Source organism: Balaenoptera borealis (assembly GCF_965194805.1).
Source record: "Balaenoptera borealis genome assembly, chromosome: 3".
NCBI lineage: Eukaryota > Metazoa > Chordata > Mammalia > Artiodactyla > Balaenopteridae > Balaenoptera > Balaenoptera borealis.
Genome location: NC_138866.1, coordinates 184,204,437 through 184,230,757, shown reverse-complemented (window position 1 = coordinate 184,230,757; position 26,321 = coordinate 184,204,437). Strand labels below are relative to the sequence as shown.

Sequence of the window (26,321 nt, the reverse complement as noted above, 5' to 3'; positions counted from 1 at the left end):
AGAGGTAAAGAGTTTTCCAGACAAGCAAGAGCAGAGGTAGTTCATCACCACTAAATGGGCCTTAAAAGAAAATGTTAAAAGGACTTCTTTAAGCTTAAAAGAAATGATGCTCCTTAGTAAAAAGAAAATATATAAAAGTAGCAATCTCACTGGTCAAGGTAAATACACAGAAAAGGTAGTGGATTAATCACTTATAAAGCCAGTGTGAAGTTTAAAAGACAAAAGCAGTAAACATAACTGTAACCACAATAACTAGTTAAGGGATACACAGGATAAAAAGATGTAAAGTGTAACACCAAAAACGTAAGAGTGGTGGAGGAAGTAAAAACGTAGGGCCTTAGAATGCATTCAAACATAAGTTGTTATTAACTTAAAATACTGTCATAAATGTAAGTTGTTATATGTAAGCCTCATGGTTATCACAAAGGAAAAAAATTATAGGAGATACACAAAAGATAGTGAGAAAGGAATCTAAACATACCACTAAAGATAGTTATAAAACCACAAAAGAAGAGAGCAAGAGAAGAAGAAAGGAAGAGAGGAACTACAAAACAGCCCTAAAAACAATTAACAAAATAGCAGTAAGTACATTCATATCAATAACTACTTTGAATATACATAGACTAAATTATCCAATCAAAAAACACAGACTGCCTGAATGGATTAAAATACAAGACCTATCAATAGCTATTTGCTACCTACAAGAGACTCAATTCATACATAAGGACACACCCAAACTGAAAGTGAACGGATGGAAAAGATATCCCATACACATGGAAACCAAAAAAGAAATCTGGGGTAGCTACACTTACATCAGGCAAAATAGATCTTAAAACAAAGACTGTAATAAGAGACAAAAAAGGTCATTATATAATGATAAAGGTGTCAATCCAACAAGAGGACATAACATTTGTAAATACTTATGCACCCAATATAGGAGAAAGCAAATATTAACAGACCTAAAGGAGGAAATAGACAGCAACACAATAATAGTAGGGGACTTTAATACCCCACTTACATCAGTGAATAGCTCATCCAAACAGAAAACCAATAAATAAGGAAACATTGGCCTTCAGTGACACATTAGAGCAGAAGAACTTAACAGATATATACAGAACATGCCATCCAAACCAAACCAAACCAAATATATTCTTCTCAAGTGCAAACAGAACACTTTCCAGAAGTATCATATGTTAAGTCACAAGATAAGTCTTAACAAATTTAAGAAGATGGAAATCGTATCAAGCACCTTTTCTTACTGCAATAGTATGAAACTAGAAATCAATTACCAGAGAAAAACCTGGAAAATTCACAAATATGTGGAGATTAAATAAAGTTACTGAACAACTAATGAGTCAATGAAGAAATCAAAAGAGAAATCAAAAAACAAATAAAAATGGAAATACAACATACCAAAACTCAGGTAATGTAGCAAAAGCATTTCTAAGAGGGAATTTCATAGATATAAATGTCTAAAACTCAAGAAACAAGAACAATCTCAGATAAACTTTATAACTCAAGGACTAGAAAAAGAACAAAGCCCAAAGTTAGTAGAAGGAAGGAAATTTTAAAAAGATTACAGCAGAAGTAAATGAATTAGAGACTTAAAGACAAGAGAAAAAAAAAGAAAAAGATCAATAAAACCAAGAGCTGGTTCTTTGAAAAGATAAAACTGACAAACTCACCAAGAAAAAAAAAGGAGAGGACTCAAATAAATAAATCAAGAATGAAAGAGGAGCTGTTAGAACTGATACTACAAAAACAAAAGGATCATTAAAAGACTGCTTCAAACAATATGCACCAACAAACTGGACAACCTAGAAGAAATGGGTAAATTCCTTAGAAACACACAACTTATCCAAGAGTGAATCATAAAGAAACAGAAAATGTGAACAGACATTACTAATAAGGAGATTGAATTAGTAATCAAAAACCTCCCAACAAACAAAAGCCCAGGACCAGATGGCTGCACCGATGAATTATAGCAAACATTCAAAGAAGAATCAATGCCAATCCTTCTCAAGTCTTCCAAAAAATAGAAGAGGGACCACTTCCAAACTCATTTTACAAGGCCTGCATTACCCTAATATCAAAACCAGGCAAGGACAACACAAGAAAAGAAAATCACAAGCTAATATCCCAGATGAACATAGCTGTAAAAAATCCTCAACAAAATATTAACAAACCAAGTTCAACAATACATTAAAAAGGTGATGCACCATAATCAAGTGGGATTTATTCCAGGAATGCAAGGATAGTTCAGCATCCACAAATCAATCAATTTGTGATACACCACATTTACAGAATGAATAATAAAAATCATATGATCATCTCAATAGATGCAGAAAAAGCATGTGACAAGATTCAACATTCCTTCTTGATAAAAAGTCTCAACAAGGTGGGTATAAAGGGAACACACCTCAGTATAATAATGGCCATTTAAGACAAACCCACAGCTAACATCATAGTCAAAGGTGAAAAGCTGAAAGCACTTCTTCTAAGATCAGGAGCAGGACAAGGATGCTCGCTCTCACCACTTTTATTCAACAAAGTATTGGAAGCCCTAGCCATGGCAATCAGACAAGGAAAAGAAATAAAAGGTATCCAAATCAAAAAGGAAGAAGTAAAACTGTAACTCTTTGCAGATGATGTGATATTATATATAGAAAACCCTAATGACTCCACCAAAAAAAGTTACAATAAATAAATGAATTCATTAAAGCTTCAGGATACAAAATCATGTAAAGAAATCTACTGTGTTTCCATACACTAAACTATCAGAAAGAGAAATTAAGAAAGCAATCCCATTTACAACTGCATCAAAAAGAATAAAATACTTAGAAATAGATTTTACCAATGAAGTGAAAGACCTGTTCACTGAAAACTTTAAGACACTGATGGAAGAAACTGAAAAACACAAATAAACAGAAAGATATTCCACACTTAAGGTTTGGAAGAATTAATATTGTTAAAATGTCCATACTACCCAAAGAAATCTACAGATTCAGTGCAATCCCTATGAAAATTCCAAAGGCATTTTTCACAGAAATAGAACAAACAGTCATAAAATTTGTATGGAACCACAAAAGACTGCAACAGCCAAAGCAAACTTGAGAAAGAAAAAGGTGGAGGCATAATGGTCCCTGATTTCAAACTATATTACAAAGCTACAGTAAGCAAAACAGTATGGTAAGGATATAAAAACAGACACATAGATCAACTGAACAGAATAGAGAGCCAAGAAACATGCATCTGTGGTCATTCAATTTATGACAAAAGAGCTAAGAATATACAATGGGGAAAGGAGAGTCTCGTCAATAACTGGTGCTGGAAAAACTGGACAGCCACAGGCCAAAAAAAAAAAAAAAAAAAAATGAAACTAGACCACTATCTTACACAAAAAATTAACTAAAAATGGATTAAAGATGTGAATGTAAGACCTGAAACCATAAAACTCCTAGAAGAAAGCATAGGCAGGAAGCTCCTTTGACACTGGTCTTGGCAATGATTATTTGGATTTGACAGCAGAAGCAAAGGCAACAAAAGCAACAATAAACAAGCAGGACTACATAAAACTAAAAAGTTTTTACCAAAGGAAGCCATCAACAAAATCAAAAGGCAACCTATAAAATAAAAATATTTGCAAATCATATATATCATAAGGGGTTAAAAAGAAGGCAGATTATCTGAATACACATTTTTCCAAAGAAAACATACAGAGGGCCAACAGGCCCATGAAAAGATGTTCAACACTGTTAATTATTAGAGAAATGCAAATCAAAGCCACAATGAGATACCACCTCACACCTGTTAGAATGGCTATCAAAAAGATAAGAAATAACAAGTTCTGGTAAGGCTGTGAAGAAAAGGGAACCCTCATGCACTGTTGGTGGGATCGTAAATTGGTGGAGCCACTATGGAGAACAGTAAGGAGGTTCTTCAAAAAAATTAAAAATAGAATTACCATATGATCCAGCATTTCCACTTCTGGGTATTTACCCAAGGCAAACAAAAAACACTAACTCAAAAAGATATATGCACCCCAATGTTCATTACAGTATTATTTACAATAGCCAAGATATGGAAACAACCTAAACATCCATCAACAGATGAATAGATAAAATGTCACACACACACACACACACACAATGGCATATTATTCAGCCATTAAAAAAAAAAAACGAAATCTTGCCATTTGTGACAATATGGATGGACCTTGAGGGTATTATGCTAAGTGAAACGTCAGACAGAGAAAGACAAATACCGTATGATCTCACTTTTATGTGGAATCTAAACACAGCAAAACATGAAGCAGCTCACAGGTACAGAGAACAGACTGGTGATTGCCAGAGGTGGGGGTGGAGGGTGGGCAAAATGAGTGAAGGGAGTAAAAAGGTACAAATTTCCAGTTATAAAAAGAAAAAAAAAAAAAAATCCTCCCAGGTTGGGACACATAGTTTTGAGTAGCATGAGCCCATTGTGTCCCCCTTTGTCTGGCAAAGCAATAAAGCTATTCTTTTCTACTTCACCCAAAACTCTGTCTCCAAGATTCAATTCGGCACCAGTGCACAGAGGCCAAGTTTTTGGCATCATTATCAATGGAGAAAGCGCTTCTTAAATATGCATAACAAACCTTAATAAGCAGTTCTTGTTTACCATGCTTTCCCTGGTCACATTCCCTTAACTGCCTTCCCTTGCTCAGAAGCTGCAAACTCCTTTACCTCCATTTAGCTTGAGATAAACCAAAATTCTAATCACCCCTCTGAGTTACTCATTAGGTGCTCCCATGTGTACATTCATGATGCAAATATTAATAAACATGTTTGTTTTTCTCTTGTTAAAAAAAAAAGAATAAGACATGGGGATGTAATGCACAAAAGCATAAGCAATGTAAGAAAAAACTGACCTGTGTCACTCAAGGGTCAACTGGTCATGGCCAACAAGCCATGACAAGATGCTCGACATCATTAGTCATTAGGAAAACGCACACAAAAACCACCATGAGCTATCACTTCACCCCTACTAGGATGACTATAGTTTTAAAACTATGTAAAATAACAAGTATGGATGAGGATATAAACTCTCATACATTGCTGGTGAAAATATAAAATGGTGCAGACTAGAAAACAGTCTGGTGGTTCCTCAGAAAGCTAAACACAGAATCCGACCAGGAAACTCTGTTCCTAGGCACATACCTAAAAGAACTGAAATCAGGGGTTCAAACAGATACTTGAACAACAATTTACATTGCAGCATTATTCACAATGGTCAAAAGGTAGAAACATCTCAAGTGTCCATCAGCAGAAAAATGGATAAACAAAGTCCAGTATGTACATACAAAAGAGTATTCTTCAACCATAAAAGGGAATGTTGTTCTGATAGAACATGGATGTACCTTGTAAACATTATGTTAAGTAGTGTAAGTTAGTCACAAAAGGACAGATATTACATGACTCCACTTATAGGAAATATCTGCAATAGGCAAAATCGAGAGACAGAAAGTAGAATGGTGACTGTCAAAAGCTGGCAGTCGGGGGCAAGTGGAGTTATTGCTAAACGGATACAGAGTTTCTGTTTGGGGTGATGAAAATGTTTTGGAAATAGACAGTGGTGATGTCTGCACAACGTTTTGAATATAATTAATGCCACTAAATTGTACATTTAAAATGGTTAATATGGTAAATTTTATATTATATACATTTTACCTCAATTAAAAAAACCTTAGGGCAGAAGACCTAAACAGACATTTCTCCAAAGAAGATATAGAGATGGCCAACAGACACATGAAAGAATGCTCAACATCCTTAATCATTAGAGAAATGCAAATCACAACTACAATGAGGTATCATCTCACACCAGTCAGAATGGCCATCATCAAAAAATCTAGAAACAATAAATGCTGGAGAGGGTGTGGAGAAAAGGGAACACTCTTGCACTGTTGGTGGGAATGTAAATTGATACAGCCACTATGGAGAACAGTACGGAGGTTCCCTAAAAAACTACAAATAGAACTACCATACGACCCAGCAATCCCATTACTGGGCATATACCTGAGAAAACCATAGGTCAAAAAGAGTCATGTACCAAAATGTTCATTGCAGCTCTATTTACAATAGCCAGGACATGGAAGCAACCTAAATGTCCATCGACAGATGAATGGATAAAGAAGATGCGGCACATATATACAATGGAATATTACTCAGCCATAAAAAGAAATGAAATGGAGGTATTTGTAATGAGGTGGATGGAGTTAGAGTCTGTCATACAGAGTGAAGTAAGTCAGAAAGAGAAAAACAAATACAGTATGCTAACACATATATATGGAATCTAAAGAAAAAAAAAAAAAAGGACATGAAGAACCTAGTGGCAAGATGGGAATAAAGACACAGACCTACTAAAGAATGGACTTGAGGATATGGGGAGGGGGAGGGGTGAGATGTGACAGGGTGAGAGAGTGTCATGGACATATATACACTACCAAATGTAAAATAGATAGCTAGTGGGAAGCAGCCGCATAGCACAGGGAGATCAGCTTGGTGCTTTGTGACCACCTAGAGGGGTGGGATGGGGAGGGTGGGAGGGAGGGAGATGCAAGAGGGAAGAGATATGGGAACATATGTATATGTATAACTGATTCACTTTGTTTTAAAGCAGAAACTAACACACCATTGTAAAGCAATTATACTTCAATAAAGATGTTTTTAAAAAAAAGAACATATTCAAAGCAAAAACATAAATAAATAAATAAATAAAAATAAAATTAGGATTGATTAACTCAAAAACAAAAACAAAAACAAAAAACTTAAAAGTGAAAAAAAAAACACAAAACTATATAGACATCACTAAATACTGCATTCCTTACAGCTAAAACAGAGGTCATACTATTGCCATAAAGATTATAAAATGAGCCTCAGAATGAAAGACAAATATTATGCAATGAATGAAAATTCCTGGCAAAATTCCTACATGAGATGACTCTGTGGGACTCTCTGTAGCAGCAAAGGTATGCACTGTGGAAGAGTTACTGCTATCATGGAGGTGTGCTGGCACAGGCTGACTGTACCTTTGGAGGAAACTACCTGCAGGACAGAAGCTGAGACAGTCTCCACCTGTGAGCCACTGGGAGAAAATGCCACGTAGTGATTTTTCTGTTAAACACTGAAAAACCCATACTACCTGGAGAGAAACTTCTTCACTTAGTTCATAAACATTTTGTGAGCAGGGACGAGGATGGAAATAAGTGTACTGATTCAGTTTAAAGGGAGCACAAGCTCTGTGCACAAAGAAGTACACTACTACCAAAAAGAAGAAAACTTGTACCCAAATGTGGGTTCACACACTGCTTTTCGTTCACACGTAACAGCTACCCGTCAACCACATGCCTAATGAGCTCAACTTGCTGAGGAAGGGAACTGTGAAAATATGAACGTGGTCAGCTCAAAGCTACAGAGTATACTTCTTTTGGGGAACCATCAGAAGAAAAGAGCAGCAAGGTCAACAATGAAATGCACAAACAATCAAGGCGGGGAATGATCACATTAGCCTTTTAAGCGAAAGATGAGAACAAAATACCTTCATGACAGACAATGCTAATAAAGTCCATTTTTGTTATTTCAAATGGCTTCCTTTAGTGGTGTACCTCAGTGATATACTCAGTATCTCCAAGAACGTGAATCTATCACTTTAAAGATAAAAACATCGTGATTTTGATGTTGGAAATAAGGTTAGCCAGATTTCCTAACAAGACTGATCTATGGCGCAAACAACATTTTTAAGAACTAAACAACTTATTTTTTAAAGACTTTATAATTAATTAAAAACTTAATACAGGGATGCAAAGGGGATCATATATAGCTCCAGAAAGAATTATTAAAAATGGAAGACAGGTGAGAGTTACTCAGAGAAAAGAATGAGAGTGCCAAGAGAGGTAAATCCAGAAGAGTGACATGGGAAACAAGGGACACAGAAAAAGTCTTACACATATTTCACTGACACACAGAAAGAGAAATGAGAGAAAGAATGGAGTACAGGTAATATCTGAAGTGATAACAACCGAAAATTTTCCAGAATTCATGAAATACGTGAACACATACATCCAAAAAGCCAAAAGAATTCTAAGCAAAATAGAAAAAAAAGAAATTCTACCTAGACACACAGCAAGAATAGAACTATAGATATCCAAATCAAAAAGAAAATCCTAGAAACAGAGAAAGAAGACAGATTACTTTAAAACAGAGAGTCTGACAGCTGATTTCTAAATAGCAACTTTAAAGATATCGTTTCTTCATCTTCTCGTTCTTAGTACACTGAAAAAATAATAATGCCAACCTAGAATTCTATGCTTAGTAAGAATACCTTTCAAAATGAAGGCAAATGAAAGCATGTCAGACATGACAACAGAGACAGTTGGACATCAGTAGACCTTCAATAGTGGAAATTCTAAAGATTTTTACATTAAGCAGATGAAAAGTCATCTTGGATGAAAATGCCAAGTTGTAAGATGTTATGAAGCTGACATCTTCAAGGTTTGGGTTCTGTTTTTTGTTTTTTAATAGAGAATTAAAATACATGACACAATAGCATATAAACGGGGAGGGAAGCATACAGGGTAAAAGTGTCCTAAGTAAGGTCTTTGGATTATCCAGGATGACAATGAAGGTACAGATTAACAGGGGATTTTATAATAAAGGATGCAGCTTGTGATTTCTAAGGTAGCCACTAAAAATAGAGAAAGAGAGTGTATAACTTCAAAATAATTAAGGGGAAATCTAAAATGGTAAAAAGAAGTATTCTAATGAACCCAAATGAACAGAAGAGAACAGGAGTAAAGACTCTTTCCAACACACTACATGACTGTGAAAATCTGACGGGAGAATGAGAAAGGAAAATTACAGGCTAAAATCACTCATAAACACAGATATTAAAACTGTAGATAAAATGTGCGCAAGCCAAATCCAGCAGGCTCTATGAAAAGGATAATAAATTAGGAGCAAATTGGGCTTATCCCTAAATTGCCAGTGAGCTTAACATTCAAAAATCAGTGATATTTGCTATATTGAGATTTACAGGAAACAAATCATATGATTACAATGAACAAATAAAAATGTACTTGACAAAATTCAATGACTAGTGATTTTTTAAAAAGTTTTCTGCAAACTAAGAATAAAAGGAAACTTCCTTAATCTAATAAAGGGCATATATGAAATAAACCTAGAGCGAGCATGACAAAGAAGAAAAGCTGAAGTAACTCGTTTTGAGATCTAGAACTAAAAACGAGGATGCTGAGTCACACTGACAGCCAACACTGTAATCAAGGTCCCACGTGGCAGCTCTGTGCGCAGGGGAGGAAGGACAGTCTTTACAACGTCACGGTGGGACAGCTGGACATCCACGTGGGAAAAACTAATCTGTAGCCTACTTCCCACCTTACACAAGAATCTATTCTAGAGTATTAAAATCAAAATGGAAAAAGGAATAACTTCCTGACCACAGGCTAAGGAAATAGTTCATGAATAAAATACAGAAATCACTCGCCATAAAGGACGTGGTGAGGAGATGCACTGAAAGGTGTGACTTCTGCATGTGGACCAGGGTAGGCGGCAAGAAGAATGAGAAGACAGGCCACGGAACAGGAGAAGACGGCTGTCAGCTAGCAAAGCGGACAAAGGACAGAATCCAGAACACAGAAAAATGTCCTACACGGAAGACCAGGCAATTGAAAAATAAGCAAAAGATTTAAGTCGGTACTTCACGAAAAAGAAAATCGAAATGGCCAATGTGAACATGTGTTCAACCTCATAAATAACCAAGAAGTGCAAAGTAAAGCTACCATGAGCTACCACTACATATGGACCACCATGAGGAACAGATACAGATATGGAGTGACAGGGTCTTTCCCACGTCCTGGAGGAGGACAGGGGCTGAACGTGGAGTGAATAATGGGTCACGCCCATGTGATGAAGCCACCGTAAAAATCCCAGTACTGCGGGGTTCAGCGAGCTTCTGTGTCGGTGAACACTTCTACACACCGGAGGGTGACGGACCCCAACTCCACAGGGACGGAGCCTCCTGACCTCTGGACCCTTCCAGACCTCACCCTACGCGTCTCCTCATCTGTATCCTTTATCCTGTCTTTTATTACACAGCAACCTGACCAGGCTGAGTTGAATCTCTCCCTTAGTTCTGTGAGCTACTCCAGCAAAGGACAGAACGCGCGGAGGCGGCTGTGGGGCCCCACTTTGCAGCCACGCTAGACAGAGGCTGGGGCACCTGGGGGCCTGTGACTCGTAACCGGTATCTGAAGTCGGGGCGTCTTACGGGGACTGAACCTGCGAGGTCTGCGCGACCGCCAGCGTGTGTCAGAACCGAGCTCTGGGACACCCAGCTGGTGTCGCAGAGAACCGCTCGGTGTCAGGGAAACCCACACACCTGCAGTGAGAGCTACTGTGTGTCAGGAGTACTGTCTACACAAGTACCCTGCACTTCTCCTTTGCAGGCTGGACCGCCTTTCTCTTCTCTTAAAGTAAATATTGCAAAATCACTGTCGTAGGAAGAGGCAATCAAAAAGTAGACAGCCAAAAAATAAAGAAGAAAACCAAGTATAGAGGTAAGTCAGGCAGTTCACTAAAATATGCTTTTCCCCTGGATTTTGTAATATTTGTTTTATGTATCCACTTTTAAAAATTCGTAATTTGTTATTTTTTTCCTCGTTCTAAATAGTCACCACTAACCTAAACAAAGTTCACGTGGTAGAATTCCATTTATAAAGCTCAACAACGGGCGAAATTAAACCAAAGTGCCTAGGGATGCTTAAAACATACGTTTTGTGTACACTGTGAGGCAGGATCTTCTTTGCTGCCCGTCGCCATGGCGGCCGGGGACGCAGTGAGCGGCGGAAGCACACGGGATGCTCTCAGGGGTTCGGTTTCTTTCCTCAGGTGGTGGCCACGTGGACGTTGGCATTATAATCACTCTTAAAACTGTACTATGAAAGTTTTATATGCATCTCTGTAGATATATTATATTCCACATTATATGATATTTGTGAAATTCAGACCTATTGAATTTGTAAAACTAAAACTAACACAGGTACTATGCAGGAAAAGAACGATTCCATAAGATTAAAAACAGAATGGTATTCTCACAGGAACGAAAACAAGATCAACTCTCTAGTTGATAAAAGCTGTTTCCCAAGGAGGGACAGGTAACAGTTTGGACACTACCACACACGCACACTGGACTGAATAATTCAGCAGACAGATGGTGCGTGGTGGGTGGTGGTAGCCAGCGGGAATTTACAGACAAGGGAAGGAGGCTAAGATGGTCCATTTCCTGTGGATTCGAGTTGGAGACACCAGTAAGAACTCATATGTAGCTTAATACACTTACAGATGATTGCACATAGAAATGTTCATGTATGTGCATATATACACAGGTCAGTGTACACACATTTATTTCTTTGCTCTGTCAGATGAGAGGGCCTAAAAGAAAAAACACTGTGCAAACCTATCATCCAGATCTTGGTTTCTAATCCCATTCCCTAATAAAAGGAGTTGGTGGTCCTTTGAGAAATGGCTGATTCTAGATGGGGCACTGCAAGATTAACCTAGAGCATCCCGTCATGCCCAAAGTAAGGAAGCGTTTAAAACAAGCCCCCGTGGATACGGATACGTCAAAGAAACCAACTGAAAAAGCTCCCAGTGGCCCCAAAGCTGGGACAATTTGAACAACAAAATAAGTGAAGTAGAACTGAATTATGTCCCGAAGTGTCAGTAAACGTCCAAGAGTCCACACGGATATGAAAAAGGATTGAATAAATTAATGGGAGAGAAGAGAGAAAGTATTCCAAATAAGTTACAGGGGTACGTCACCCTGCAGGAGAGGGAGCGGGACACGCTCCCTTCGAATGTGAGAGGCACGCAGACGTCCTTCCCCAGAGCGCAGTGGGACGGGGTGGGCAGACAGAGTCCCTTTCCAGTGGGGAGATGCGGCGAACATCACGTCAGCCACTTAATCAGCATCGACAGTCATAAACCAAGTCACCAGCACGTCCCCTTACTATACAATATGACGACAGTGGCACTTTACATCAGACAAATTCCAACAGAGGGAATTCCACTACACACCTAACCAGTACTACTCTCGAAAACCATCAAGGTCGTCAAACGCCAAGGAAAGTCTAAGGAAACTTCACAGCCAAGAGGAGCCTAATGAGACAAGGTCAACTAAATATAATGTGAGACCCTGGACCCAAAAAAGGATATTAACGGAATACTAAGAAAATCTGAATAAAGTATAGATTTTAGCTAATAATAATGTATCAGTATTGATTTTCTAATTGAAATGAACGTACCAAACTAAGGTAAGATGTTAATAATCAGGGCAACAAGTATAAAGTATATTGGAACTCTCTGTCTTACCTTCATAATCGTTCTCTAAATCTAAAATTACTCTAAAAATAAAGTTCATTTAAAAAAGATTTTTTTTAAATAAGATCACCAGATCATAATAGCTAAGAAAGAAAACCCAGAACAGATGTATACACGAGAGGGGCCAATACACATTTATGTAAAAAGGCTGGGCTATTGAGTGAGTGATTTTGGGACTACTGGCTCTTCACGTGGGAAATATGTTAAGATTTGACTACTGTCTCATTCCACATGCAAACTAGTTGGACTGAAATTCCAAATGTGTAAAAACAAATTTTTTTAATTTTTTTTTTTTTTTTTTTTTAGGCCACGCCGTGTGGCATGCAGGATCTTAGTTCCCCGACCAGGGATCGAACCTGCGCCCCCTGCATTGGGAGCACGGAGCCTTAACCACTGAACCACCAGGGAAGTCCCAAAATTTTTTAATTATTAAAAGAAGATCTTAGAGACTATCTTCTCGATCCTGCCTTAGGTTGGAAAGACCTTCTTAAGCAGAAGGAAGAAAGCATTCACCACACAGAAAATATTGATTTGTCCATATAAAAGTTTTCAACTTCTATTTTAAAAATGATACTATTTAAGGAAGAAAGAAAGGACAAATGACTGACCAGAAGAAATGGTGTTCAACCTAAAATGACCCAAAGGGTTAATACACAAAATACAAATAAAGAAATACTACAGATAAATAAGAAAATGATAAACCAATAGAATAATGGGGAAAGGATAAGAACAAACAAATCACAGAGGAATAATGGCCATTAAACAAAGGGAAATGTGCTCAATGTTGGTAGTAGTGCAAATTTCACACTTAAGATACCATATTTTCAATGGTACAGATGAACCGGTTTGCAGGGCAGAAGTTGAGACACAGATGTAGAGAACAAACGTATGGACACTGAGGGGGGAAAACTGCGGTGGGGTGGGGATGGTGGTGTGCTGAATTGGGCGATTGGGATTGACATGTATACAATGATGTGTATAAAATTGATGCCTGATTAAAAAAAAAAAAAAGAAAAGAAAAGTAGTGCCTAGCACATTATAAATATTCAACAACTACTTTTTATTAACTGAATAAAACTTGAGATCTATGTAACTCTTTAAAAAAAAAAAAAAAAAGATACCATATTTTCCCCATCAGATTGGTAAAAATTATAAGGACATAATATTGAATATTGCCAAGAACATGGGGGAAACGATTTTTAATGTACTGTCCATGGATTGTTAAGTGGTTTAACACCTCTGGAGGAAAATTTGACAACATCCATTAAATGTGTACATTTTTTCTCCTGAAATATTACAAAAGGAACAAAACCAGGGCTTTCATTAAGAGTAGTCTGGTTCATTACACAATGTAATGTGACACAATGGAAAACTATGCATTAGTTGAAGAGAATTTGGAGGATCTATGTTTATCTATATATACAGATGTATGCACACACACGTATCACAGAAATACCTCTTCGAGACATTACTTGGTGTAGAAAGAAAGTCACAGAATAATCCATAGAGTATGACAGAATCTGTGATTAAAAAGTAAGGAAAAAAGACAAAACAATATACTTATGTACATACACATTTACTTACGAAGGCACGTAAGTGTTTAACATCCAGAAAATTCTTGCAGGACACTCATCAAACTGAGAAAGGAAAGGAGACTGGGGGAAGGGGAAGAGCGGGTAGGAAGGGTTTCTTTCCTTTTTCTATCTGTGCAGTTTTATGCATTACTCGTGTAACTAACTGTTTGCTCTCAGAGGAAGAGGAAGTGGTGGAAGTTTACACAGCAAGCACTTCCCCACGTGAGCACGACGCGTGCACTGGGGAGTTGCACCCTCTCCCGCTGCGTGAGGTCCGCCCTTCAGCTCTGCTAACGCTGTTCCCCTGGAGACCATCGCTAAGCAACGTTGCTGACAGTAACAGTGACCCCTGACTGATCGATGGCATCTGGTCTACAAGGAAGGACAAGGGAACGCAGCATCTGATGGGTGCCCACACCCTGGGGCCCCCCTGAATGCAGTGACTCTTAAAACAATCTCCCCTGCCCAACTCAAACCTTATTGGGACACACTGGTCAAAAACTAGCGCAAAGCCGGGAGTGAGTCGCACCAGTATTTCAGATTTGCACCAAGCGGGCCAGCTATGCGTGCTAGAGTCCTTTTTCCATTCTAAACAGCCTATGGTATTTTTCACGACTGACGCCTAAACTGCCACTTTAATCATTCCCCATGTTAGGTGTAATCAACAATATTTTGCATTCAATTAAACTAAGGCATTTTTTGGCGAACGGCAAGGCAGAAAACTTATTTACTACATAAACTGTAGTAAATTTATGGTTCAAATATATTTTATCTATAATTTCCCAAACCACTACGGAAAGTTAAATCATTCGTTTTATATAGTGGAACACAATGTGGGACTATATAAAAACTGAGAAGAAAAAAAAATTTTGTCGAAAGGAGCTGCTTCCAAGTTCACGTCTTGAGAAAAAAAGATTTTTATGTAATTTAAAAAATCAAAATCACTTCCTAAGAAAAACTAATCCTCAGTGTAAATCACAGTAGAAAAACCTCATTCTTTATGGAAAAAGACAAGAAAAAACTTGCCAAAGTGTTAAGTATGGCTCTGCTTGAAATAGCAAAGAACGATACGGGCAAATAGTGCACATGAGAAGGCCAGTGTTACCTAACACAACACAAAATCACATTTGTGATTCGGCTCTTTAAAAATTAGGGCGCCACTGACTGTCCAGGACAAGATATTTCTCCGCTGCTTACAGAAGGGTGTTAATGGGACCAACTCAGTGTGCTCAGTGCAACAAAGCCCATCCCTTTAGGCACACTCTGTGTCACCCCCTCCTCTGAGCGGTCTTAAAAATGCAAGCTACAGCTCCCAACCCCACTAGCATTCTGTTTTAATAATTCTGAGGAGGGTCCAGAATCTACATTTTTCTAAAGTGCTGATTCTGGGGAACCCCAGAAAAGGGCTTCAAAGGGGCACTGACCACCCCCATGCCACCTTCTAAGTCAGGTCAGAAAGAGGGGATTTCACACATACATCCACGCATGAGTTTTTTTCCCTTTCTTGGAAATCTTTAAGTATCACTAAGTCTTACAACTGATAACAACGTGCTTGTTTTAATTGAGTTATTTAATGACATATATCAACTTCAGAACAGTTTTTACCTCTGGACAGAAAGAAAACAGAAAAATGGGGGGAAAAAATGAGAGGTCTGAGCAAATACGGGCAAAAAAATTCATAGCTATGATTAAAGTAGAGTGATAGGTAATATGAGTACCATGATATTTTCCACACTTTTCTGTATCTTTAAAATACTTATTTTTTTTAAAAAAAGAAATGTAAACGTACGGCGTTACTCCAAAATGCAACACAGCACAAAAGCATCAGCACAAGCCGTCAGTACCCGAGAAAGCGGTCCGCCCACGCCCTCCAGTAACGTCTATCCTGAGGCCATGATGGCCCTCACTCTGGTTTCAGAAAGACAAGCCTGTCTGCAGTCGCTTAAAGCAATGCTGGTTTTCACTGTGAGCTGGACGATTTGTAAGGATGGGAGGAAACGTGCCCCTCCCGGGCTCCATACCTGTGTCGCTCCCCGAGCCTGCGGACAGCGCGGGCATGACGCAGGATGCAGGACGCAGGATGCAGGACGCAGGATGCAGGATGCAGGATGCAGGCTGAGCTGGGCCCTGAGCTGCCACCACGCTCCGTTCAAAGGCGGCAGGGGTGCCAACCCCAAGGCCTGCAGCCACGCTGTCTACCCAGCCACGCTGTCTACCAAGATCTACGTCTCCTGCAGTCCGTTTCTACAAAGAAAAGGGACACATTAAAAATAGAAGAGGCAAGATTACTAAATTGCAACTTTCTGTAACTAATTCAAAATGCTGATTCCAACACGTTATTAGGGAGATCACAATCTTCACAATTTCTTCTACAGACCACAGACAAATATGAAATGGGAGAGTTTTTTATTTCGACGTGGGATTTCTAATTAAAAACATGAAAGTTCTTCGTGAATGTGTCAAGGTTTCCTTAAAGATTTTTACAGTTGGTTTGAGAACCACTGACTGCACAGATGGAGAACTTGAGGAAGCTTTTGTAAGCCAACGTCATTCTAAAATTCCTCCCTTCTGTTAGAATTCAAAACTGTATTCCTAAACGTAGAGCAGAGATTCTCTAAATTGTCAACAACTTATAACTAACTGTAATCTTTCTAAGTAACTCATCCTAATACGACAACTGCCAAGTTCTCTAACTGAAGATTACAAACAACCTTGAAAGAATACTAGAATTGAAGCAAGATATTATTATAGATTTACAGAACTGTTGATAATCTAAACTAAACCTAACAATCCAAGCTAATATATGAAAATAAATTGTTTTAGTGAAAACTAAGCTTTGATGTATCTTGGAAAATATCAATTTTTTAAATAACTATTTTAAGTAACGTTTATCCCAAAATAAGCAGTAAAGGCACTATTGTACAGTAACTAAAAGCAAGGGCTCTAGTGTTTGCTTAATCTCTAATCCTGCTAGCTCTGTGATCTTGGACAAGTTATTTAATCTTAGTAAGCCTTAATTTCCTTATATGCAAATGAAGAGAACAGCAATTTACAACTGTTGGATAATCCAACGAACACCCTGCAAACAATGAATGCTAACTATTACAACTGGTTTTTTTAAATTCAGGTAATGAGATTATAAAATGAAAACATAAAAGTAGCAAGATTAAAATTTACATTGGCCTACACCTAGGAGGACGCCATGTGGTTTAAATTTGGACCACGGCTGCCTAATAACGGAAAATACACCACATTTACATTTTTCAGAAATCAGAAGAACCACACAACATGTTTAAATTCACTTTTTAACGCATTTTCCCCAGTTCTCTATAAAGCAAGTTCGGTGATTTAAAAGCATATTTTAACATATATTAATAAGAAAAACAGATACTGTAAACATCTGAAAAACTGGCTCACTTCAATTCTTAAAGCCTTTAAATTGCTGATTCATATTACAGAATAAAGAAAATGAGCTTGCCAAACTCCTCATGAAAAAATTCAAACTATAAGATTCTATTAAAGCCTTCTAAATTAGCTTTTTAATTATCAAAGTAAATGTTAGCATAAAAATATTCACCATCAAATAGACTATCTTGGACCAGGCAACCGGGTGCAATGTCTTGAGTTTTGTTTTACGTTACAAAGGTTGACGTAGTTAAAATACACATACAAATTCATACAGAGATCCTCTGTGTTAATTAAAAATATGAGGGCAGTTATTTTAAATACCAAGTGAAAATATAAATCACTAAGCTAAAAATAAGACAGAAAAAGGTAAACCAAGGCTTCATTAGTGCCCATCTCTGAAGCTGTTTTCCCTAATAATTTTAAAAGGCAACTCTGCTTTGTTTTCATAAGTTATCCTAACAATCAGGATTAAGATTCAACTACATAAAGTGCTCCTCGATTCAAACACAAAGAAAATAAAAAGCAGACCATACATAATTTAAAAAATGCATTCAATTAGTAAACTTTTGTTTTGCTGCTGAGAAAAAAGGGAAAAACGGTTATAACTTGTAAAGTATATGCACACACATTTCTACCATTAGGAAAAGGCATATATGTAGGTATGTAGGTAGGTATTTATTATAGAGTGTATGTATGTAATTTAAGCTCTTTATACCATAAATCATAATTTGTACAGTACAGATTACCTAACTACAGAAATACACATACTATATAATCTATACCATGCAAACTACAACTTTCTTCAAGCCTTAAAGAACTTACAATGTTTCAATTTCATAAACCACGTACACCATATAAGCCAATTTATGCTTAAAACAAACAAACATCCTATTAATACTAAAACCACCTTATAGTTCACATCAAAATATCCTCCTGAGTTGATGCTGCAGCTTTCCACATATGCCATATACAAAAGACTTTACCACAGTATTTCTCATCTTTTATTTCACAATAAACACTCAAGGTTAAGTTTTTTTCCAAAGTTATATTATTTAAGAAATATATGCTACAAGATAATTATCTTCTCAGAACATATACAAGTATATTAATAAAAAAAAATGGTTTGATAAAATCCCAACCAGGAAAATGGTTAATATTCTGTGGAACGAAGCAGAGTTGCTGGGTTTAACTTTCAAACTGAGCTAAATTTCTGTAGTAATCATGTTATTTTCTTTGGCTAAACTTATTTAAAATGCTTTGGAATTTGTCAGAATCCAGCCATGATTATTACTGACTGTTGTATGGAATCGATTTACTACAACACAAAAATACCAGCTGTTACAGTACGTCCTGAGAGGGATTACCGAATATTCTTAAATTGAAGTTCAATCCATCTTTCCATAAAAAAGAGAGCAACCCAAACGCCAGGAACGAAACTACAGCGTCAAGTGCACCTGAAGCATTTACAATCCCCAATAGAACTATTACAACCCTCCTTTAAAAGGGCTTATTTTTGAAATTTCATTATTCCAGTCATACCGTGCTTCTATATATCACACTGTATCAGGTTCTTCTGGCATCCGTCATATGGAAACAGTGAACTATGTGAAGGTCTAGAACCTACCATGTTCAGTTTCTACCCGCCCTGGGCAACCCTTAGGGCTCCCGGGGCACTCATGACATCTAGTGGTCAACCACAGAAGTGCAAGTGTCTGTAGCAGAAAGTTTTTTGAGTTTTCCCTAAAAAAAAGAAGTCTTAATTGCACCCAGTGAAACAGCCATCTGCAAAAACTTTTATTAATGTGTGTGCACGCACGCACGCACGCACACACACACACACACACACACTCCTGCTGTGTATCTCCTCCACTATCAATGCTTCACTTCTGACAGCAGATGTGGTTTTCCACACCCCAGGCAGATCTGTGACACCAGCTGGGCGACGTACAATTAAACTCAGTTCTGACACTGTCTACCTGGAGATAGGGCCAGATACCACAAGGTAAGGGCTCAGCCCCACAAAACTGGCCCCCTTCTGATGTCACCTGCAAACCCAGGTTGTCACCTGTGCTTCTGACGGGCTGACTACAAAGTTTCCCCCAGCTCCCTCAGCTTCACTGAATTTGCCCAAGGGGCTCACAGAACTCAGGAAAACATTTACTTATTAGGTTACTGGTTAACTGTAAAAGGAAATGAGGAGGAACAGCTAGACAGAAGAGCTGCACAGGGCGAGGTGGAGCTCCCACCCCTTCCCTGGGAGCCGCCCTCCCCCAAATCTCCACGTGTCCGCAACCTGGAAGCTCTCCAGATGCTAGGCTTCTGGGGTTTTATGGAGGCTTCGTCACACGGGCATGGTTGATTAAACCACTGGTCCACTGGTGCCTGAACTCAACCTCCAGCCCCCTCCCCTCCCTGGAGGTTGTGGGGTGGGACTGAAAGCTCCAACCTTCCAATCAAGGTTGGTTGCCCTGGCCACCAGCCCCCAGTGTCCCCCCCACCCCGTCCATAAGGGTTTCCCAAAAGTCACCTCGTTAACATAAACAAAGGTATGGTTGAAAGTAGTTAGGAAAAACAAAAGACCCCTTTGTCACTCTTATCACTTAGGAAATTCCAAGGGTTTTAGAAGCAGAAAGGGTTACACAGAACGCCAAATATATATTTATTATGAATCACAATATTTCGCACGCACAAAGTTAACACAGATGAATGAGAAATCAGGTACCGGACCTAATTTTCCAAACTCACGCCCTCTCTATTTGGAAGAGTATTCAAGAACATGAAAACTTCTAATTAACTGTCATCATAAATAAACTAATAATCATAGTAACACCCATCATTTCAAGGGACAGTAACTGCCCAGTAATCCGACTGTAGATGATTTCATGAGCTACACATACTCTCAACTTACACTTTCAAAACCTAATAGAGCAACAACACACACACAAAGAGTAAACCTTTTTTTTAACCAATCTGACATTAAAAAAAAAAACTCTACCTGAAAGATGCATGAGTTGTATTAGCCAATGCAAGCAGCAAACCTTCATAAATTATAATTGTTAGAAAACACAGGAAGCAATGCAGGTAGGTGGCATCAATCTGTTTACAGAAAATGGTATTTAAACCTTTTATACCATCAGTTCTCAAAGTTTGGTCTGCAGACACCAGTGGCCTCTGAGATCCTTTCAGAGGCGTCCCTGAAGTCAAACTATTTTCATAAAACCATCAAGATGTTATTTGCCTTTTGCAATGTGTGGACATTTGCACCAATGATGAAAAGTACTGGTGGACAAAACCATGGGTACCTTAGCACAGATCAAGATAACAGTACCAAATGGAAACTATTCGTCCTAGTTAATTCTTCACTACCAAGCAGTCTCATTTAAAAAAAAAAAAAAAAAAAAAAAGACGGAAGGGCATTGACTTTAGAACTTCCTTAATGAAGTAGTAAAATTAGTAATAACTGACTCTTAAGGCATTGCTAATGATAAAGCATAAACACTCAAGCAAAAAAACAGAATTTTATAAAACCTGTGTCCACTAGAGGTGGTCCTCGCTTTGCAAGGCACCGTGTTAACCGAAATGCGAGCATCCTGAAACCAGTTCCTGCTCTGCGCAGGTCCACCAGCTTCCCAAAACCCACAGGCTCTTCCAAGATCAGTGGTGATATGAGCAAATGTGATTTTTTTTATATTGTGTCAACCTGTGGATAGTGAACCAATATTTTTGAAATTATCAATGCATAATATTTTAAAAAATAATGTGTGAATAAAAGATCCATTCAAAACACAGGATAGCCCAACAGATTTGAAAGTTCCAATATGATACGTCTGTTGATGTATTTTCAGATTCCATACTGCGACACTGAAACTACCACATGTCGAGTTTTGATGTACAGTTGACCCTTGAACAACAACAGGTTTGGTCTGCATGGCTCCACTTATACATAGATTTAACAGGACTACAGGATCCGCAGCTGACTCAATCCACGGATATAGAAGGCCAACTACAAGTTATAAGCGGATTTTCAACTTCATGAACGGTTATCGCCCCTAATCCTCACATTGTTCAAGGGTTATCGCCCCTAATCCTCACATTTTTCAAGGGTTAACTGCAGTAACAAAGAACATCTATAATTAACTGAACAGGTTACTGAAATATTCCTCCCTTTTCCAACTACAGATCTGTGTAAGATTGGTCTTTCTTCATATCCTTCAACTAAAATATAGAGCAACAAATGAAAAGTATACACATCTGAGACTGTAACTGTCTTCTATTCGGGCAGGCATTAAAGGAATTCCCAACTCACTCATGTTTTTGTTTTCGGAAAATGGTTATTTTTCATAAAAACATGATTTATGTTAACACATAACAAGTTTAATATTGTTCTTTTTAAGTGAATTGAAACGACTTTTTAAATTTCTGTTTTAATTTCCAATACGGTAAATATCAATATAACACACATAAGCAAAACACTTCGGAGTCTTCAATAATTTTTAAGAGTCTAAAAAGGTCCAGAGACTCCAAAGTTTGAGAACTGCTGTCTGTGGCCAGAGCAGGCACAAATGTTCTACAAAAGGCAGACAGTAAACATTTTAGGCTTTATGGTCTCCAGGCTCAACAGAGACAATATGCAAATGAGTGGGTGTGACCCTGTTCCCACAGTATTTTATTTCCAGGAAAGTAGAGGGTCAGATTTGCTGACACCATCCTGTACATTACACCCTATCTGCCAGTGACTTAAGGGTCCAAGAGTAGCATGCTTTCCAGCAACTTCTTTATTGGTTATTCTTTAAATATTCAAAGAAAGTTCAAATTTTTGTCAATTTTCTATTATGCAGAAATGTATGCAAAATAACAGATACGGAATTTTAACCTATGCAATTCCTAATCATAAACAAAATCACATTTCAACTTTGTCTATTCCAAGAATCTTAGACTCTGTCAGACAATAAAAAAATTGTCTACAATTTCTGTCTACACACAGACAATAAAAAAATATGCTTACAACTGGCAATGCATTAGAGTGCCATATGTACAAAAATATGCTTTATACAACCAAACGCAGAAAGGCCTGGATTTCAAAAAAAGGGGACAATTACAAAAAATTAAAACCTCTCACATTTTACTAACTCACCAGGGTTCAATTATTATGTAACACAAAACTTACATATCACAAATGGAAAGGAAAAAAACCAAAGCGACCGAAAAGAGGACGCCCATTGAAAGAATTTTATAAACCTCTGAAGACTTAAAAGAGGAAATGAGAGAGACACTGCTTCGTAACCCCCAGGTTAGGAGACTCGGGCTTCAAGGCTGCCAGGAAAGCCGCCGGAGCCCCGGGACCCCAGGACCGCACCTGCCGGGAAGGCGCGCTGACCCCCATCAGCATCAGGGCTTGAGAGGCACGCGCCACGCCCCTCCTCACCTGCCCCTCGTCGGGACGCCCAGGTGTAAGGAAGCACCTGGCGCTCACCAGCCGTGACCCCACGCCAGACGACCGGAACCACCGCCCGCGAGCAGCGCGCCGCGGCCCCGCGCTCATTCCCAGAGGTCCTCGAGGAAACTCAGCAGCCTCTCCAGTGCTGCGCACGGCCTCAGCCCCGCGGAGAAACCGCTCTTCTGACAGCGACCTTTTCTCGCCGTGTTTATCTTCCACCACCCACTGCTGAAAGGTCCTGGACAGTCGTCAAGATTACACTATCAACCATGAACGAACCACTTGTGTGCTGTATTAAACTCTTTCCTCTATTTGACGGGGGCAGGGGAGAATGGTGACTTCTGCGTTCCGTTTTCCTCGACTAATTCTCGGTTCCAGATCCTCCCCAGCAGTCCACCAGCATCCCCTGAAGTCCTCTCTGCTGAAGAAACCGATCATTTCTGATAATTAACGTACATCGATGTAATTCTGCATCTTTGCTGGGCTTACAGTCCCCCACTAGATCTCCTTGAGGATGGAGCCTGTATCGTCCTATGTCCTCAAAACTGCATCACGGCCCCCAGTCGGAAGTGCGTCTGTATGTGACCAACTCTGACCTGCCAAGAGCTCTGACCTGATCCTTCAAGGTCAGCGTAACCTCACCATTTTACTCACGGGGAGACAGCGCAGCCTAATGGAGACAGCGCAGATTTGGACACAGGACAGACCTCGGATGAGAGCCCAGCCCTGCCTTCCTGACTCCATGGTCTTGGCCAGACGATTTAATGAAATGAGAGTACATGCAACGACGTAAGTAAAACACCTAACCCATAGGAGCCAATCAACAGATGACAGCTTTTATGAATACTTTTCAACCACATTTTCATCACTCTCTACTTCTCACGTCCTCTAATCTAGCAAACCTTTAAAGGTCCTATAATGAAAAGAATACAGGCTTTGGTGGGAGACAGTCCAGTCTGCTGATTCTACCACTTACTACACACACAACTTACAAGATATGAGACCTTGGGAAACCAAATAAAACAATTAAAATAAAAAATACACACACACACACATGTGAGCAACAGATAACACCGAATGCACCCAATTTCCCAAACATTAGGTTTAAAAACTCAACGTTTCATTTAATTCTCACAATAATCTCATCACATAAGGACTATTATCATCGTCTTACAGACGAGGAGACTGAATTCTAAGCAACTTGCTCTAAGCCACAGCTTGGAGGGATTCTCACATCAGCATGATTGAATCCACGGCCCACGCTGGTAACCACACTCCACAGCGCTGCCTCTTCACTCTCATTTAATCCCACCCAGTCAGTTCCCTCTGGTGTCAAGTGGAAATCATTTCTATGATTCATTACGTCTTGTGATGACCAAATGAGACATATCTGAGGCACTGGGAACATAACAGATGCTCAAATACTAGCTTCCCCACTCTCTCAGTCTTTTGCTTGATATCCTTCTTTTATTTTATCCTCTTTATTTACAAGTAAGAAAACTGCGCATTTCAGATCCACATCCTCTAGCTTGCTCTTGGGCCACCAGACTTCACGCCTTCTCCGGCGGACCCCTGATGCCTTGACCAGTAACACGAAGGAAACAGGTTTGCTACTTCCGGGAAGGTGCACTTAAGAGCCACCGTGAGATTCGACGCCTCGCCTTTCACAGCTGTCCAGCGTTCCAGCTGCCTGACAGCGGACGTCGTGGACAGTGCCCCCTGCCAACACGTGATGGACACACCACATGAGCAAGAGATGCGCATGGTGCTGGAGCCGTTTGCTACTGAAGCTCAACCTAGCCCCTCCTGACGGATAAACTGACCATGTACGCAAATCACTGGTATAATTTTTAAATACCATAAATCATGTAAACACTTACACACTGTTATTTACTGGGTACTAATAAATATTGTGTGGTTCAACACAATAGTTGCTTAGAATGTAGCCTACTAAAAACATCTGTAATGAATCTGGACATTTATAAACATGATTTCATAGGTTTACGGACAACAGAAACCATGCAAACTGTCTACTTTCGTCAGTTTCTCAGGCCCTACAACAGAACCATCAAAAAATAAGCTTCCCAAATACCAATTCTTATTTGCAAAATATTAATTACGTCATGCTACCAACATTAACTGTATTTTCTAAGTAAGGACAGGACCAAAGAGTGAAACTAAATGTAATACACAATAGTTAATGCATATTTACATATGTATTTTTTAAAGCTATCATAGATAGTGACAAAAGCAAATATCTAATTCAAAAGCCCTGTTCATTTATAATACAACTTTGTACTAAATTCTCCTCCATGGTGGTCTTAATACTCTTAAAGGAAACCCTCACCTTCTTGCACATGAGATTTTATTCAAGTCCCTATACGTCCTATTTTCTTACATACTTATCTACTTTATTTATTTATTTGGGGGGGGCACTTCCACAAATGAAGTAATTTTATTCACTCAGGTTGTAACTAAATGCTTCAGGAAACAATGATGTCAGTTTCAATGTATTGAAAAATAAATAGTAAACAGTATGTATTTCAGTTTTTAAACAAGGAAATTAGTTAATTTTATTTACTAATAAAAATAAAAGAAGCCTCTAACCTAAAGTATAGCCTGATCATTTACTTTCTCTAGAAAGAAACACAAATTGGATTTTTTTTTAACATAAAAAAACTCCTCTACCTGCTGGCGCTACAGATTTCCCCAGTTACTGACTGATTTTGGTAGATCTGCATCATCACTGCAAGCCTGACGTCATCTACTTTAATGACATCCAAAGCTGAAAGCAGAGAGAATAACCCCCGTAAGAATAATTCAAAACCCTGACGTTACATTGTACAGAAAAACGGTGAGTCCTACACTGATGAAAAGGGTATCTGTTCTGTACTGGCCCTTCAGGTACTAAATAGCAGAGAATCTCACACTCAGAGTCAGTTATACCCAAGGGTAATTAACTTTGAGTATTTTGTTGTTCATATACCTTTTAATGTGATTTTCTTCAACTACCTCAATGTTTAAACCATTAATATTAGTTGCTGGAATCTACTGACTATACTTTGTAAATTTTTAATCTGCATATCATGGCTCTGAAAAGGATTATTTTCATTTCCAGAATGAAATGAATGAATAAAAAGAGAAAAAGCTAACATTTCCAAAGTTTCCCGCGAAGAAGGAACAAAAACTAAGTTGCTAAGGGAAGTAACATGCCAGTCATTGTTCAAAAACCATGGGAAACGTTTACACAAAAGAACATTCCACAGGACTCTGCAAAGCCTTTGAGGGGACTTGTGGGCACACTGTCTTGTACTAACACACTCTGGAAGATACGATGTGACAAGGAGAAACTCACTTTATGATCCGTTTATGTCAAGAAATCGCAGGGTTAGAAGAGGAATCTGAAAAAACAGCACATGCAAAGACAGAAAAAAAAACTAACGGCCACGTGAGACCGGCTGTGAGACGCTTCCT

The 26,321-nt window shown here is 38.6% G+C and overlaps 1 protein-coding gene across 3 annotated transcripts in view; it reads right to left on the bottom strand.

The window, feature by feature from the left end:
• Positions 1 to 26,321, bottom strand: part of MPP7 (MAGUK p55 scaffold protein 7) — a 261,176-nt gene that overhangs the window by 190,173 nt on the left and 44,682 nt on the right. For all 3 annotated transcript variants that reach the window (XM_082385972.1, XM_082385971.1, XM_082385970.1), the window contains one exon: positions 16,024 to 16,246. In XM_082385972.1, the coding sequence (XP_082242098.1) occupies positions 16,024 to 16,060 (37 nt within the window). In that variant the 5' untranslated portion in view covers positions 16,061 to 16,246. Of the gene's footprint in view, positions 1 to 16,023; positions 16,247 to 26,321 lie in introns of those variants that run through there.